General features: G+C 45.4%; 1 protein-coding gene and 1 long non-coding RNA gene across 7 annotated transcripts in view; both read right to left on the minus strand.

Annotated features, from left to right (window-relative positions):
- Positions 1-210: 210 nt before the first annotated feature.
- On the minus strand, positions 211-4,556 carry LOC120397199. The gene is made up of 2 exons (XR_005593714.1): positions 3,751-4,556; positions 211-974 (listed from the first exon to the last, which is right to left on the minus strand). It is a non-coding gene; the product is annotated as an uncharacterized LOC120397199 (long non-coding RNA).
- Positions 4,557-6,304: 1,748 nt separating this feature from the next.
- PAK1 (p21 (RAC1) activated kinase 1) overlaps positions 6,305-17,187 on the minus strand; it is a 108,789-nt gene continuing 97,906 nt past the window's right edge. For all 6 annotated transcript variants that reach the window (XM_039514900.1, XM_039514883.1, XM_039514873.1 and 3 more), the window contains 3 exons: positions 11,151-11,347; positions 8,749-8,886; positions 6,305-7,049 (listed from right to left, as the gene is read on the minus strand). In XM_039514900.1, coding sequence (XP_039370834.1) covers positions 6,963-7,049; positions 8,749-8,886; positions 11,151-11,347 — 422 coding nt within the window. In that variant the 3' untranslated portion in view covers positions 6,305-6,962. The remainder of the gene's footprint in view (positions 7,050-8,748; positions 8,887-11,150; positions 11,348-17,187) is intronic.

Consider the following 17,187-nt stretch of genomic DNA (forward strand, 5'->3'; position numbering starts at 1 on the left):
GGTGCAACCCTGGGAATGCCAGGCCAATGAGCCTTACGTCAATAGCAGGTAAATTAGTTTAAATAAGAGTTTTAAAAATACCTAGACAAACAGGATATAGTAATAGGAACAATAATGAGTGTGGCATGCTCAAAGGAAAATTACACCTCTCTCATCTACTGGAACTCTTTGAAATCAGTCATCCAAATAGTACACAAAGGAGAACCAGCAGACAAATTATTTGGATTTTATTTTAAAGAAGCGTTTTTTAAAAAACGATTGAGCTGATACATCAAGAAGAAACAAACAATCCAGGCATTTGAAGGAGGGTTAATTTAGCTGATATGAAGAGATGGAAGAGAGGCTGCACAGCTGACTTTAAAATGGCCACAGGCCATCCTATTTCCAGATAGCATATGGAGACAGGTTTCTCAGCAAACTCAAGATTTTGGTCAGAAAACAGCAGTTGATGACTGACAGACTTAAAATCTTTGCTGAATATAAAGATATATAGCATGACTGATGTGGTCATACATTCAAAGCATAGGACCAAGGGGAATACAAACTAGACACCTTTTGAAAGGCAATTGAGATAGTCTCTCTTGTCCAGTGAATCTGCACCAGCTTTGCTTCCACAATTTTATGCAACAACGAACGAACCTGGGCTCTATCTTCATTTTCCGGTCTCCTGCACTGAATTTTCCAGTTATCCTTTCAGCTGGATTATGGCATTTTTCTGAACCTCCCAGATTTGCTTAAATCCTTCCAGCACATGCCTTAACTTGGATGCCTGGCATTTTTCCTCTTTCTGCTGCTGCTCTGCAATCTCCAGCTTGTTATGAAGTTGTTTCAAGCACTTCTGGATTTCAGACGTTACATTTCCCATACCTGATCTCTCTCCTTCTTGAAAAGATTTGTAATCCTGACATGCAGAAATCTGGAGATACATTCCCTTTATTTCCTCAGTCAGTTGGTCATTGGCTCTTTCCAAGTTCCTGTTTTGGAATTCCAAATGTTTAATCTTTACTTCCCTTAGTCCCAGAATCTCCTCGACATTCTCCACCCCTTTGCCAATCTTCCACCACTGTTCTGAAACAGTCTATTTTGGCCTGCAAGTTTCTGTCCAGGTCTTTCTTGCAATTGTTTTGCTTTATTAGCTCCTGCTTTTCAGTATCAAGGTTGGGAGCTGTTTCTCTAAGATCTCATATTTGATTCTGTACACTTTCATTGGCAACAGTCAGTTTCCTGAATCAGGGAATTATCCATGTGCTCAGTCTGATGGCCTCTGACGCAGGGATAAAATTGTGGGCTTTGTGGAAATAAAACAAAATAAAAAACCATGCCAAAAACCAATGTTAGCCAGGTCATTGTAAGCCTGACTTCACCTCTACTAAATTTTAGGAGATGTACATGATCAAATATGCTGTTACACATTGTTTGTGGGTTATGTTAGCTCACATGCTTTGCGGTAAAACATTTTATTTCATATAATCAATTTGAAGTGGAGCATTCTTCTGGGATCTTTGTCCGGACCTGCTTTATGTCAACAAGTGACAGGCAAAACATTCTTTAAAACTTTCATCTAGCTAACTCACAGGTCATAAAATCAGTCTGTTCTCACACATCATAAATACCTTGTTGTAAATATGGCCTATGTGTATTGTCATAGCTATTGTGTTCTTGGCCAAGATTTAGGAAAGTGACTACTGATCTCGAGTGCCTCAATGTTGGGTTGCCCAACTTTTTCAGAGCTTTTTGAAAACCAGGGTCTCAAGTTGGGACACCTACCAAACTAAGGCACCCCAAATCACTCACCCCTTTGTAAAATCTTGGCCTTTGTGTGGATGTAAAGGGTTTTCTCCATGTCTTTACTTAAACTTGGCCTTGAACATACCAAGATCTGTTAAAAAGGCAAATAAAAGAGCAAAAGTGTCTCTATGGAAACCTGGGTCTTCTCAAGAAGAACTCCCACCACTTTTGTTTAAAGGGATATTCCAGCCTGCCAGGGACATAAATAACTCGTCTGAAGCAGTAACAAATAGAGCAAATTTATGTTCTGAAACGATACAGATATGTCCCTTTAATTAAGACATTCCAAGAGTGAAGCTGTGCTATCAAAGCCGTAACAATGGGCTGCTGTTCACTCAATCCCATTCTCCTCCTCAGCTACAAGCCTTCTCTTTTAAAAGGCACACAAAGGATTTACTTACACACACACACACACACACACCCCTACCTCTCTCCCTCTTGGGTACAAAATCCTAGAAACTTATTAAAATAAATTATTTCTATAAACATTGAGGAGTTAAGTGAAAAAGACATTTTAACTATAACAGTTAAACACAGGAAGCATATTGTGTAAGTTCCCATCTGCCTCTTCCCATCTGCCCCAGTGGCGATGCTTCTCGATGACGTCGCTTGTTGGCGGCAAGCAGCATCATCCAGAGGCGTCACCGGCGTTCGGCGGATGCTCGACTGCTGGCCAGGACGCGGGCGCATTTAGATGCCCCCGCGGGCGCCATGGCGCCTACGGGCACCACGTTGGGGACCCCTGTTTTAGGGAGAGGGATAAACCTTTGGGTTTGCTATTCTTCAAGGGCCTGTTTCAAAATCCACTGAGGTCAATGGGAGTCTTTCCATCACTTCCAGTGGACTCTGGATCAGGCTTTGATTGCCTAGATTGATGTCAGCCTAATTTCGTGTTAAGCTTTTGTGAGTGGCTGATTTGCAGCGGTGAGCAGTCCTTACTATTCCTTGATCTACTTGACACAATCAAGACACCTTGAAGCGGACTGATTTTCAGAGGGTGCGTAGTAGGCAAACAAAGAACCTACTAAGTTATGTTCCAAGCAGCTAATATAAAGGAGCCATTTCAATATAAATATATATTAAATGGGGAACTATTTAAGTGGCATAATTGAGGAATCTGGCTCTCAAACAGTCAAGAGAATTGTTGCTAGTCCTTCAAATGTATTATCATTTACCCTGAAAAGGCCATAGTATGGAAAAACCAAAGAAGCAATCATCAAAACAATGCAGATTTATCTTCATTGGAAAGAGCTTTCCCAGGATTTTTAAATTTTTAAATATATGTTTGGAATGAAAATGTTCTCAAAGTGAACTGAAGTAGTTTTAACATCTTGACGTTCTGAAAGCATTGCTCCCAAGACAGAGTGGTGGCCATAACATCTGACCAGGTTTATTACTCTAGTACAGTAGAACTTCAGAGATACAAACAGACCTGTCAACCACACACCTCATTTGGAACCAGAAGTACGCAATCAGGCAGCAGCAGAAGAGACCAAAAAAAAAAGGAAATACAGTACAGTACTGTGTTAAACATAAACTACTAAAAAAGGAAAGTTTGAAAAGATTTGACAAGGCCAGGAAACTGTTTCTGTGCTTCTTTCATTTCAATAAGATGGTTAAAAGCAGCATTCTTCTTCTGCATAGTAAAGTTTCGAAGTTGTATTAAGTCAATGTTCAGTAGTAAACTTTTGAAAGAACCACCATAATGTTTTGTTCAGTTACAAAACTTTCAGAGTTACGAAAAACCTCCATTCCCGAGGTGTTTGTAACTCTGAGGTTCTACTGTACATGGGCATTAGCCGAGCATATATGCATGAACTGAAGCAGCAGTGAGCCCAGGACATGGGAGGCGATGACTGAATGGGAAAGGCAACATGTTGATACATGAGTCCAACCAAGTGCTAAAAGTAAGGCAGATACCAGAGTTTTAAACTACATGAGAACTCAAACAGAAGAATTTACCTGATGTACCTGAGGCAGTTAACTTAAATCAGGCCCAGCCAGCCAGCCATTGTACTCTGCACCACTGACTTTCATGTCAATAGATCAGGGCAATGAAGCCAGACTGTTAGATGACATAGCTCTGATGTCACAATCCTACAATTTATCAATGGGCCTCAAAAAGCCTTTGGCAAAAGCTCTCACACAAAGCTATTAAGAAAACTAAGTAGTGATGATGGAATCATAGGCAAAGCACCACCATGGATTAGAATTAAGCTGAGGGACAGAAGAGAAAGAATAGATGGTTCCTTCTGACTGTAGTCCCCCCCGGGCGATGGATAGCCTGAAGCATGATTTAACATGGTTATTTATAAGCAGCAATCCTTGGTCAAGGGAAGTTGTGCTGCAATCCTGCTACCAGCACCCATGCTCAATTATGGTAGCAGCCAACATGGATAGAGTCTGATCAACCCCCGGGCTCCCATTGTGAGGCAAGGACCCACAGTGCCTTTACGGATCAGGTTCTAATCCCTGTTATTTACAAGGGCTTTGTCTCAGAGATGTCGGGCAGCTGGCATGAAGCAATGTATTTCCATTGAAATCAGTGGAGCTACACGGATATCCACCAGCTGAGGACGTGGCCTGTAGTCTATTTCCCATTACATGGGCCAATAAGACAGTCATTGGTCATTTATCCAACAATTACTCAAGGCAATGCTACTTCCCTTCAACCTCTGTCCAAATTCCCCAGGGAGTGTCTATCTGATCATCCAATCACACTTCCCCCAGGGCTGGGCTGTTCTAGTTTCTGACTAGCCTTGGATTTCTAGGTGAACACCTAGGACAAAATTTTGTCAATTTTGTCCTAGGTGTTCACCCAGAAACCCAAGGCTAGTCAGAAACAGATATCCAGGGAAATCCTTCGTCACAGAAAGGTGAACAAATGGGATTTTTAATGACTGGAGTTTAAAATTACAATTTTATTGCGAGCTGTGAACATGCTGTGAACGTTCAGCTGGTGGGCTGGGGAAAACAGGGACTCGGACCATCCTTTTAGTTGTACCTGTTTTAACTTGTGTCGAGCTGCCAGGCCCTGAAAGCAGCTTAATCCAGGTTATTTTAGGGGAGATCTTAACTACAGACTTTTGCAGGCATAACTATGTGAGACAAGGGCGTGTAAGGTGTGATTTGTGCCAGCAAAACCCTCTAGTATAGATACACTCATACCAGCAAAGGAACTGCTTGCATTTTCATATGACCGTGAATTTACATAAGATATTGAAAAGCAGAAATGCTCTCAACCAGGAGATGTGTGTATGTACATGACGGTGATTGAACTATACAAATCAATTTTTAAAAAGATGAGGCATCAGAAATTAAAGTTCACTTGGAAAATTATAGTCCAGTGTTTAGGACACAGATTTCTCTACTCAGATGCAGTTCCAAGTTTCCTGATGCTTTAAAAACTGTGGCAACCAGAGGAATTATTAACCCTCTTGGTCCTCCATCTCCCCAATAGTGTACATCTGGCAGATATTATGGCTAAACGCAGTAACTTGTTAGGCAACAAGGGAAGAGGCAGAGACCAGAGTGAGGAAGATGAAGAAAAATCCATTGGTATCCAAGCAGACAGGGTCAATTACAGGTTTCACCTAGGAGTTGGACTGAGCTACTATGCAGTTACCATTTGCTGGAGGCCTGGTGGGTCCTCCATCATTTAAGCCCTCATACATTGGTTTAATTTATACCAGAAGGGGCCAGAAGAGAAGGCCGTGGCAAGGAAAGCAACAGCACAGTATGAGAAAGCAGCTCCCACCTGACTTTAATGCATGCCTTTTTACACGATCTTCTGGTTCCTCAGTATGGAAATTATAGCCACTTAGACTCCATATCATGTTCGTAATTGGATATACGCCGGTCTAGGGAACTCCAAATATAAAATAATCTAGTTTGCACGCACCACTTTAGCCATCACCTCTGGACACCCAGTGGCAAACGAAGAATAGCATGAACAGTAGTCAATTTGAGAGGATTGTGTTTATGACTATGAAGTTAATCCTCTAAATCCTCTCTCCCCCACCCTGAGGTCAGAAATGCAGCAGTTTTTATTAAAATCAACATACAGCTGGTTATAGTCCAGTGTTTAGGACACAGATTTCTCCACTCAGATGCAGTTCCAAGTTTCCTGATGCTTTAAAAACTGTGGCAACCAGAGGAATTATTAACCCTCTTGGTCCTCCAGATAAGTCACAGGATAAAGAAAACAGATTATTTAGTTTACACACACAACTACTATACCCAACAGCATCTGAACTTGGCATAGGAAATTATACTTTCTCAAATACCACTATGGCAAACTGTGGGCAAATGGTGATACTGTCATGGTGACCACTGTATCAGTGTTTTATGATACAGAGCAGTGATTTCTTTAACACAAGCTGTGCTTTACAAATGAAATACTTTTAAAAAATAGGCCTGCCACCTTCTTCTGCGATTTACCTTCTAACGCACCAGAAATACTATTTTTGGAAGTGATCTAATAATTAGCAGAATTGAAAACTGAAGTCTACAAATCTGAGATGAAAACAGAAAGAGGATCTTTTAATCAGAGGCTGATTCACAAGACGTAGCACAAAGGTGATCCATGAATTAAATCCTCCGATGGTTGCAGAAAGTTAATTTAGAATATTTCAGCTCTCTCTGTCAAGGCGTCCGGCAGCACTGAGGAAGTGTTTGGGTGCTGCATACTCCTGCAGCCCTCTTTTCCGTTATTAAAGCTGTTCAGATTTCTGCTGGCTGCTCCATTCTTCAAGTAACCCGAAGCATGCAGGAGTTTCAGTAGTGTAACAACTGAGCTGGGCAGAGGCAGGGAAAATGCAGCCAGCGAGAGATTTAATTGATTAAGATAAACATGGTCTAAGGCTCCACACTTACGTTAAAAAACAAACACATTAAGAGATATGAAATCAAACTGGCTTTGCTACATCAGGCTCAGAGGTTCTCACAAAGACCTTGTCAACCATACAAAATAGTCTTCTCCCACCGAGAGGGTGAGAAGGCTGTTCACGGCTTTAGATCAGCAATGCCTCCTTTAACATTCAACAAACACTACTTCTGTGGCCCACTCTCAGAGGATCAAAGTTTTGGGCACCCCCAAGGAGCGGGAAGGCAGGTATTCAGGGTCTGAAATGAACATTGAAAAGACTTGGCACGATGACTATGATGGTTCCGCGTTAGTGGTTGTTCTTCGCTGCCTCTTTTGCGGCAATAATCAAAGGAGTGAGACTAGAAAGGGGCTTCGCAATTTTCAGGAACTGGTGCTAGGAGAGAAGGAGAAAACTAAGTTATTGACGATACCTTTGAGGTCAAGTCTCACCACAGAGTGAAACATTTGCACTGAAGCCATGCAGAGCTCAAGTGGTTTGCAGTTTAGTTTAGTTACAGGCTCAAAACTCAAACCAGGTTAAACTAAAAGGTTTGCTGAAGTCACAAACACCTTTCAAGCAAGCCTGGACTGAGTTCCAGCTTTGCACCAAAATCAGGCTAAATTCCCAGCTGTGTGGGCTTGTAACACAAAACTAGTTGAAACTCAGGAAATTCGTCATGGATTCGGAGTTAATTCAAAATATAAATTGAAAGTTAGAGGATCTTAGTCCTGGACGGAACGAAGACACAGAGATCTGCTCTAGTTCACTCACAAGTTATTGTGCTGGATGTGGGAGTTACTGGGTGATTTTCTACGGCCTGTGTCATGCAAGAGGTCAGACTCAATTATCATAATAGAACCTTCTGGCCTTTCAATCTATTAATATCTGCAAAGCGGAACTGGAGTTTGGCACAGTTATAGTCAAACTGGCAATCTAAGTCATTTACTAGATATCCAGGCGTCCATTTGCTGGACACCTTCCACTTACTACAATGCAACCCCGATATGGTTGCGCATCCATCACACTATACATGGTGCCACAAAGCAGTGTATGGAGAGTTCATCCTGAGCTGAAGGCGGTGGGTTTTGAGGTAAATTTCAAGAAGTGGCAAAACCTGCAGCAGTGGGGAAATAATTCCATGTATAGGGGGTAACAAGAAAAGCTGCTAATGCCCAATCCGACCATAGCGCGTCAAGGGAGGAGAGCAGAAGACAGATTTAAGTGGATCTCAAGTGAGGAAGTCAGGTAGAGCCCAACCACTCTGGACATGACCATCCCATCAGTCACACATGCACAACTCCCACTGGACTTCTGTGGGAGTGGAACACACGCAAACTGAAGGGGTTGAATTCAGTCCTGGAACTGGACATCCGTGGAAACAGAGGGGAGGTGGGTGAGAGGCCAGTACTGTTCTGCTCCCTGGAAGCATTTTGGCTACAGCACCCAGGCTCCTGAAACAGAGACAGCAGGGATTTAGGAAGAGCATCAGTGAGAGAATGGCACCCAATAAAAGGTTAGCAATGAAGGCATGAGTAGAGGCATCTCAGGGAAGCAGACACAAGGTAAGGCAGACTAGCAGAACACGGACAGGGTGGAAGTCCCCTTTGTAGCCCAGCTGAGGTGAATAAAGGAGAGAGATGGCAGGGTCTGAGACATGGTATAAAAAGACACTTGCAGCAGAAGGGCTGTCGTGGGGAATCATTCAGTTGACAAGGCCAAGAGGAGCAGGGAGAGAAGTCTGAGCAATGAGGGAGTGCCGACACACACAGAGTTGGGCACCAGCTGTGGAGAAACCATGGGAGTAAGGGGCCCCGCATCTTGCAGGGCCAGGCTCAGAGTGAGCATTTTGAATTTGGTTACAGAATATTCCACCCAGCTGTTGCCATTAGACAGTGGCTAAAACAAAAATGGATCGGAACCAGGAAAAGAGTCCTAAAGTAAAAAATCCTCATCAATCCACTCCCTGTGCCCCTTCGGGCAAGTCACCTCAGACATGCGTGTGCCATCAGCCTTGCCATTTTAAACGTAAAAGAAATCCTCAGTAGAGGCCAGACTGCTGGCTTGACTTGAGCTCGCCCCTCCCAGTGCTTACCTGTAGCAGTTCTTTGGCAGAGCCTCTTTTCTCTACATCCATCTCGAGACAGCGGTTAAGGAAGTCTCGAAATATGGGTGAAAGCTTCTCAGGGTTCTGCAGCTCTGGAGTACCATTGGTAGCAATGAGATACAGGGCCTGCAGGAAACGAGCACCAAGGAACAAAAGGAAAAGAGGGGCAATTCAGATTCACCCCTTGTTGGAGCAAGATCCCTCCTTCTGCAGATTACACAGGCTTCTATTTTTCCTGCACATTCGGTTAGGAACAAATTGTTGCATGACTCATCCACGCTTATGTCCATCCATGTTTATTATAAAATAGAACTGCTGTCTGCCCTATTTTTAAATGGCCAGGATCCAGTTCCCTAGTATTTTACCCTATTAATCCAGGTTTGGATCCTGTAGTCGTCTGGAGGGATTTGCAAGAAGAAAAAACATTTCATGCCTTGTCTAAGGGCTTTTATACACAGGGGCGTGTACTAGCATAACTAGATCAGTAAAATTTTTCCACTGTGGTTTATACTGGTACAACTCCTTGAGTGGACACTTCTATTCTGCAAGAAGAATGTCCACACAGGGAGTTATACCACTATAATTACAGCAGTGTAACTCTACTGGCATAGTTATGCCTGTAAATGTCCCTGCATACACGAGCCCGCTTTTGTAAGATGCTGAGTGCCTGTCTGCAATAGCTCAGGCACTCAGCACCTTGCAAGAACAACCAGCTTTCCTACTATGACAGGGGAAAGTCAGACTGCTCCAAACAGAGGGAATTAAGAACCAATGGGCTCAGAGAATTTGATTTAAATGAGAACCATCCTTCTGGAGGAGGATGTCTCCACCTGAACAGAAAGAAGGCAAGAATCAGTTTAATGCTCCCAGGCAGTCTGAAGGCTTTTCAGAGCCCCTGAACCTAAGAGGAGCAATTCAACAGCCTGGGAACTGGAGCACCTTGAGTTAAATGAGGCCACAGTGTTAAGTTATTGAGGCCAGTTAAGTAACATTCACTTCCTTTCCCTTCTTTCCTCCTCACAGCCTCCCTCCCATTGGGCTTTTTCTTAGGCTATGTCTACAGTACAGCCTATGTCAGCAAAACTTATGTCGCTCAGGGGTGTGAATATTCCACCTCCCAGCAACGTGAATTACACCAACAGACTTGCATCTGAAGAAGTGGGTATTCACCCACGAAAGCTCATGCTGCAGAACGTCTGTTAGTCTATAAGGTGCCACAGGATTCTTTGTTGCTGCTACACCAACATAAGTGCTTGTGTGCACAGCTCTATGTCGGCAGGAGAGCTCCTCCCACCGACACAGCTTCTGCCACTCGCAGAGGTGGTTATTTTATTCCCATGGGAGAGCGCTCTCCCGTCGGCACAGAACGTCCTCACCAGACGCGCTGCAGCGACACAACTGTATCAGTGCAGCTGCAGCGCTGTACATATAGAGATGGCCTTAGTCTCTTGCACTGGAAACAAACGTTAAACAAACTGGGCTAGACTCTTCTCATCCTCTCAGGAGTCACATCTGACCGACAGAGGGATAATTTGATCCATTGATTAACTTTGCAGGTCATCTGCATCCCAAATGAATAAGTGAAGGTCTGGTGTATATCATGTATGGAAAGGGACAATGTCAGGCAGGTTAGACCCAACATTTTTAGATTGTAAAAACCCCAAAGTTTTACAAAACTATTAACAGAAACATTTATTTTGAATGTGTTTGGATTTGAAACTTCTCCTGCAATGCTTGCAGCTCATCCATTGCCTGGGCTCAGCCTTTGCAACCCATCCACCACTGCCACAGTATGAGAACCAGGCAGCGAACTGGAGTGGGATTGCACAGGAGGGGCTGGGCTTGAGGGTTTGAGAAGCCAGCCACAATTACAGAACACTATGCCTACCGGTGCTCCTGCTGCCTACGCCCATAACTTGGGATAGTAAGTAACTACCCACAATCTGGTCCTCAGAGTCTTAGGAGCGAGTCTACAAAAGCACCTGCCATGCTTTGAAGCGGGCCACTGGAAAGGTATTCCTAGAAAGACAGCTTATGAAGGACGGTTAAATCACTTCACAAAACCGAGACCACAGGCCTCCACTATCTAGAACCAAACTCAGACTTCTAAGGCTCTGAAATGGTCAGAATTTTCCTCATTTCTAGTTTATAGCCAGGACAGGGACTGAATGGAGAGAAATGGCACAAAAGACTATTCTTGCATTGCTTCTGGCCTAATATAGCAGAGAAGTTCAGAGAAGCATCCAGGGTGCATCTGTTCACCCTAATGCAGAAACTTCTGAGGTTTTCTTATTAACGTATGACTATACAGTAACTATCACAAAAGCGAAGCCAGGTTTGACACATCTGGCTGACTCTCACGGCACTGCAGTGACATAGCATTAGCTTACTCTCAGAGGGTTCTCATTGAGGTAAGGAGGTTCTCCCTCAATCATTTCAATAGCCATGATTCCCAGAGACCAGATGTCCACTTTCGGCCCATAAGCTTTCCGCGTCACCACTTCAGGAGCCATCCAGTACGGTGTCCCCACCATGGTGCTGCGTTTGCTCTGCTCTGGTGTTATTTGGGCACAGAAACCAAAGTCAGCTGGAAGAGAAAATTGGGAGGGGGGGAGCAAGGAGACATTTTAAAGATAAGTTAGTTTGTTCACAAAGATAGATAAGAACATAAGAACAGTCATACTGGGTCAGACCAAAGGTCCATCTAGCCCAGTATCCTGTCTTCCAACAGTGGCCAATGCCAGGTGCTTCAGAGGGAATGGACAGAACAGGTAAGCATCAAGTGATCTATCCCATGTCATTCATTCCCAGTTTCTGGCAAACAGAGGCTAGGGACACCTTCCCTGCCCATCGTGGCTAATAGCCATTGATGGACCTGTCCTCCACGAACTGTTCTAGTTCCTTTTTAACCCTGTTATAGTCTTGGCCTTCACAACATCCTCTAGCAAGGAGTTCCACAGGTTGATTGTGCGCTGTGTGAAGAAATATTTCCTTTTGTTTGTTTTAAACCTGCTGCCTATTAATTTCATTTGGTGACCCCTAGTTCTTGTGTTATGAGAATGCCATTAATGCCAGAGAATTGACTGAAAACAAGGCTGAAAATGGGTTTCATATTATGCATCAGTTGATGTAAGTTATGGCAGCAGTTATGAAAGGAAGGGTAGTTATGTGGTTAAGACACAAGGCATCTGGATTCTGTACAGTAACTCCTCACTTAAAGTTGTCCCGGTTAACACTGTTTTGTTGTTACGTTGCTGATCAGTTAGGGAACATGCTCGTTTAAAGTTGCGCAATGCTCCCTTATAACATTGTTTGGCAGCTGCCTGCTTTGTCCACTGCTTGCAGGCTAGCAATTGCCGGCAGTTCAGCTGTCCCTCCCCCCACTGCCATGTGCTGTTCCCGCCCTCTGCCTTGGAGCTGCTCCCGGGAGCCTCCTGCTTGCTGTGCAGGGGAGGGGGGAAGAGGGAGGCTAATGTCAGCGTGTCCCCCTCCCCCCTACTCCTGCCCTCCGCTTACCCCTTCTCCATATAAAGCAAGGTGGGGACGACAGGGCTCAGGAGGGAGAGAGCTTGCTGGCTGCAGCTGCTATCTCAACTTCCTGATCTTTTTAAAGGCAATGTACTTAGAGTGGTGTCAGCGTACTTACAGGTATAATGTGCATCTCTCTCTCCCCCACACACCAGCAGGGCTGGCTTTAGGAACTGTGGGGCCCGATTCGAATACCCGGCGGCGGTCTGAGTCTTCAGCGGCACAGGGGTCCTTCACTTGCTCCAGGTCTTCCATGGCACTGAAGGACCCCCCGCCGCCGAAATGCCGCCAAAGACTCGGACTGCCGCCGGGTATGTAAAAAAAAAAATCAAAAATTTAAAAGGCACCTACGGGGGAATCGGCCTAAAGCTGACCCTGCACACAGGGTGTATGTCTCTGTCTGCCATGCTGTCTCCCCTCCCTCCATTCGTGCTGCCTTGTGGAGTGTGAGGCTACATTAACAATGTGTTAACCCTTGAGGGCTCAGACGAATGCTAGTTCATCATTTAGCAGTAAGGCATTCCCTGGGAAATATCCCACCCTCTTACTTCACCACATCAAACAAGCTTTATAATCATCACCGCTGTGTACAGTATTAAATTGTTTGTTTAAAACTTATACTGTGTGTGTACATATAGTTTTTTGTCTGGTGAAAAAAATTCCTAGAACCTAACCCTCCCCCTTCCCCCTTTAATTCTTATGGGGAAATCAGATTCGCTTAACATCGTTTCGCTTAAAGTCGCATTTTTCAGGAACAGAACTACAGCGTTAAGCAAGAAGTTACTGTAATGACTCACTGTAATGCCGTTGGACAAGTGAACACCTCCATGACCACATATAAAATGGGGACAGTATTTCTTATCTCACAACCTGCCTGAAAGCGTAACGCACTATATATGCTGTACCTTCTAAATGTCATTATTCTAAGCTGACATTGCCAGAAAAGTTAACTGATGTTAAATCTGATCTGGGATTAGGATAGTCTATGTTTTTTCTCATCAGATGTGTCACAGTTGTGTTATTTCCACAGTAGATGTGTCATCCCATCTAGCTGGATTTGCTTTACAGTGTGAACACTTGTGTCCATATGAATTTACTTTTAGACATTTAAATTCAGTTATGGTCAAAAGTAAGAATAATGGAACCTTTAAGTGAAGATTTCTGATCCCCATGTCTTTTCAACTCATCTGCTTATTTTACTGATTAAAACAAGTACTTACTCCTGTTAGCCTTGCAAAGCCAACACAGCAAGCTGGTTGCTCTCATGCCTCCTGCACCATAAGAAATGGTTACTTACTGGAACTGTGATTCTTCAAGATGTGATACGGACGCTTATAGTCCACGTAAGTGTGTGTGCCCAGCGCACCAGAGCTGGAGAAATTTGTCTAGCAGTACCCGCAGAGAGGTGGCACTTGCGCCTTGTCACCATAGCCCCTCCCCTGGCTACATGGGACAGCGCTGTCCCAACCCTCCCTCAGTTCCTTAGCACCAAATGCCTGGAAACAAGACTCCAATACAGAGGGGCTAGAAGCTGGGTCATGGAATACATGACTGCATTACATCTCGAAGAATCACAGTTACAGTAAGTAACCATTTCTTCTTCTTCAAGTAGACACAGCCGTGTATTCCACTTGAGTGACTCACAAGCAGTACCCCACCAGGAGGCGGGATTCAGGGTCTATCTAAACAGTGACTCCAAGACCGCCCTACCAAAGCCTACATCCACCCTGAAACGTGTGGTTATGGCATAATGGTTCGTGAACGTATGTATTGACAACCACGTAGCAGCCCTGCAAATGTCCGATATGGAAATGTCACTGAGGAACACTATGGATATTGCTTGCGCCATAATAGAATGAGCTCGCACCCACTGCGAGGGGGTAGCCAGAGCTATTTCCTATGCAGTCTTGATGCAGGATGTTATCCATTTGGAGATGGTCTCTGTAGAAACCACTTGACCCTTCATGCGATCTGCATACAACACAAATGAGGCAAAACATTAAATGGTTTAGGCCTGTCCAGATGTCAGGCCAGCCTGACACCTAAGATATGGAGATGCTGCTTTTTGGAGATGAATGTGGCTTCGGAAAGAACACAGGTATATACATCACCTGGTTCAAATGAAACTGAGAAACCACTTTAGACAAAAATTTTGGATTCAGGCCATAAGGTCACTTTGTCTTTGGAGAATTGTGTATAAGGAGGCTCTGCCATCAGAGCCTGCACCTCTGACACTCTCCCTGGGGATGTGATCACTACCAGGAATACAGTTTTCCTGACACACAAGTGGTAAGGGACAAGATTGCAGGGGCTCGAATGGAGGTCCCATTAAGGCTGCTAGGATGAGGTAAGGTCCCACAGATGAAGTGGCTCTAGGAATGGAGGATGTAGATGAAGGAGCCCTTCTAAGAATCTTGCTACCATGGCACTGAAGACGACTGATCTTCCCTGGATGGGGGGGATGAAATACCAATATCGCTGCCAGATATGCTTTCAATGAATTAAACACAAGCCCCAATGACAGAAGGTGCAGCAGGCTCTCCAAAATGCCCTGGATAGAGGTCAGCGATGGTTGGATTCTGCAGGCTAATGGCCATACCGAAAATTGCTTCCATTTCACTGAATAATCCACCCTGGTGGAATGTCCTTTACTGTTAAGGAGGATTTGTTGGACAGCCACCAAACATGGCTCTTCCTCCTCATTCAGCTGTGCCACAACCATGCTGTTTCCAAAGCTAGCAGAGAGCGGATCTGCTCAAAGAGCAGTATCTCGTGAGAGGGGGGCCCTGAAGTGGGATGGGGAGGAGTTGTGGAGAGGAACTGGATGGCATAACCCAATCTGATGGTGCTTAGGGCCCAGCTGTGGGTGGTGATCGATCCCCAAGCATTGTGAAAGCAGGCCAGCCTGTCCCCAAAGCAGGGAGATCAGGAGAGGAGCAATGACTAGAACAGTGCTCTGGACCAAAGAGACAAAATGGGCACTTGGAGGACAGTGTGTGGCCTGGCCGAACCCCAAGACCAATTGCTTTCTCCTGTTGAATCTATCCCTCTTTCTGGGTTTGTCCCATTGCCTTGGAGAAGGGCAAGGAGGGCCAAACGTGCGCTATGGACAATACTGCTGCTGAATGCCACAGTGGCACCTCTGCACCACTGGCATGCACACCCCCAAAGACCACAGGGTAGCCCCAGAGTCCTTGAAGGAATGCAGCGTCTCGTCAGTTTTGTCAAAAAACAGCGTTTGGCTGTTGCAGGGCAAATCCTCAATGGCTTGCTGGACATCAGGGGCACTGCCCAGACCATGCAGCCAGGAAGCCCTCTTCATGGTGACTGCAGAGGCCATCACCCAGGCTGAAGTGTTCACGATGTCTAGCATGGGCTGCAAGGACACCAAAATGCCCTCAGTGACAAATGCCCCAAATTCCTCACACAAGACAGCTGGTCTGTGAACTCTGACACAGCTGTCCAGTTAACAAAATCATACTTGGACTGCAAGGGTTGCTAGTTCGCATCCATAAGGAAGAGGAGTTGTAAATCTTCCTGCCCAGGAGGTTCAATCATTTAGAGCCCCTATCCTTAGGGGACTGCCCTGCTGGGGTCTGTCGTTCACTGCAAATACAACTAGGGAATTTGGGGCTGGATGGGAGTAAAACTGCAGGTGGTATAGAAGCCAGCATGCTCCAGAGGGCCTTAGCTGGTTCAAGGAGCACATCCTTGATAGGAGGGCAACTCTCCCAGGAGCAGGCGGCTGCAGATATCCACTAATTTGTGGGTATTCTCTTGCAAGAACTCCACTTGGATACTGAGGGAAGAAGCTATGCCCCACCATGCCTTAAAATCCTCTGGTACTGAAGGGAAGGATGAGCCAGGCAGCACAGAATCATCCAGAAACGAAGACTAGGCCCTTACCTGAGCCAAAGCCGGATCCTGTTCTAGGGCTGATGGACCCAGACAGGACGACTGTGGAGGCTCTGCAGGGAGGAGGACCCCCAGAGCCTGGGACTGCAGTGTACCATGATGGTCATCACTGCAGACCTGGCCAGCAATTTTGCCTTCAAGCAAAATGAAGAGCGGGACCTCTGCAACCGAGGAGCATTCCATGGAGGCCGTTGACATGGATAACGCATTGGTGGCCAGTAAGTGCCAGGCCACAGGCCTCCCTCCTGACCATGAGACAAGCATCAATCCTGGTACCCGTAACGTTCCATCAAAGGGCCCCGATGCTGGTCAGGCCATGGAGAGCAGGAGAATGGTGACCCCGACTCAGATGCCAAGGAGCCTCGGGATCCTGGAAAAAGGGTGGAGTGAGACTAGAGGGAACAAGTAACCCATCTGATGCATCCCCTGTCCAGAACAAGGCAGGAAGAGGTGCTGCCCATGGAAACAGTACCATCAGTATTGAGCATGCTGGTTCTGGAAGCACTGTCGATCCCAAAGTCAGCAGCATTACCAGACTGTCTGATGGTACCGACGTTGAGGGAGGTGAAAGTCGCCATGGAAGCACTTGCAGAGCCAACCGTAGCTGTGCAGAGGAGATTCCTGGTACTGAGGTCCCTATACCAATTCTGGCACCGACCCTGCAAGGAGAACACTGGGGTATGGTGCCGATAGACCCGAGGTTTCAGCACTTGTTCAGCCAACAGGGCTATACATGATGCAGTCCTGGACCAATGGAGAGATTGGGACCAAGAGGCAGAGGAGGTCTGTAACTGCCTGGTACCGACTGTTTCCACATTTATTGGTGTATCAGTATGTCCCTCGTCGGTACCAGACTCAAGATGCCAGAACCGGAGTCAACAGTACAGGGTTTCTAGCCTTCCTATTCGGTACCAGGGAAGGGTTAGAGGTACCTGTGCCATCCTGCACACCGGCACCAATTCTGTGCTGGTCTGCTTTTCCTGG

The sequence above is a fragment of the Mauremys reevesii genome, linkage group 1, assembly GCF_016161935.1.
Source record: "Mauremys reevesii isolate NIE-2019 linkage group 1, ASM1616193v1, whole genome shotgun sequence".
NCBI classification, from domain to species: Eukaryota; Metazoa; Chordata; order Testudines; family Geoemydidae; genus Mauremys; species Mauremys reevesii.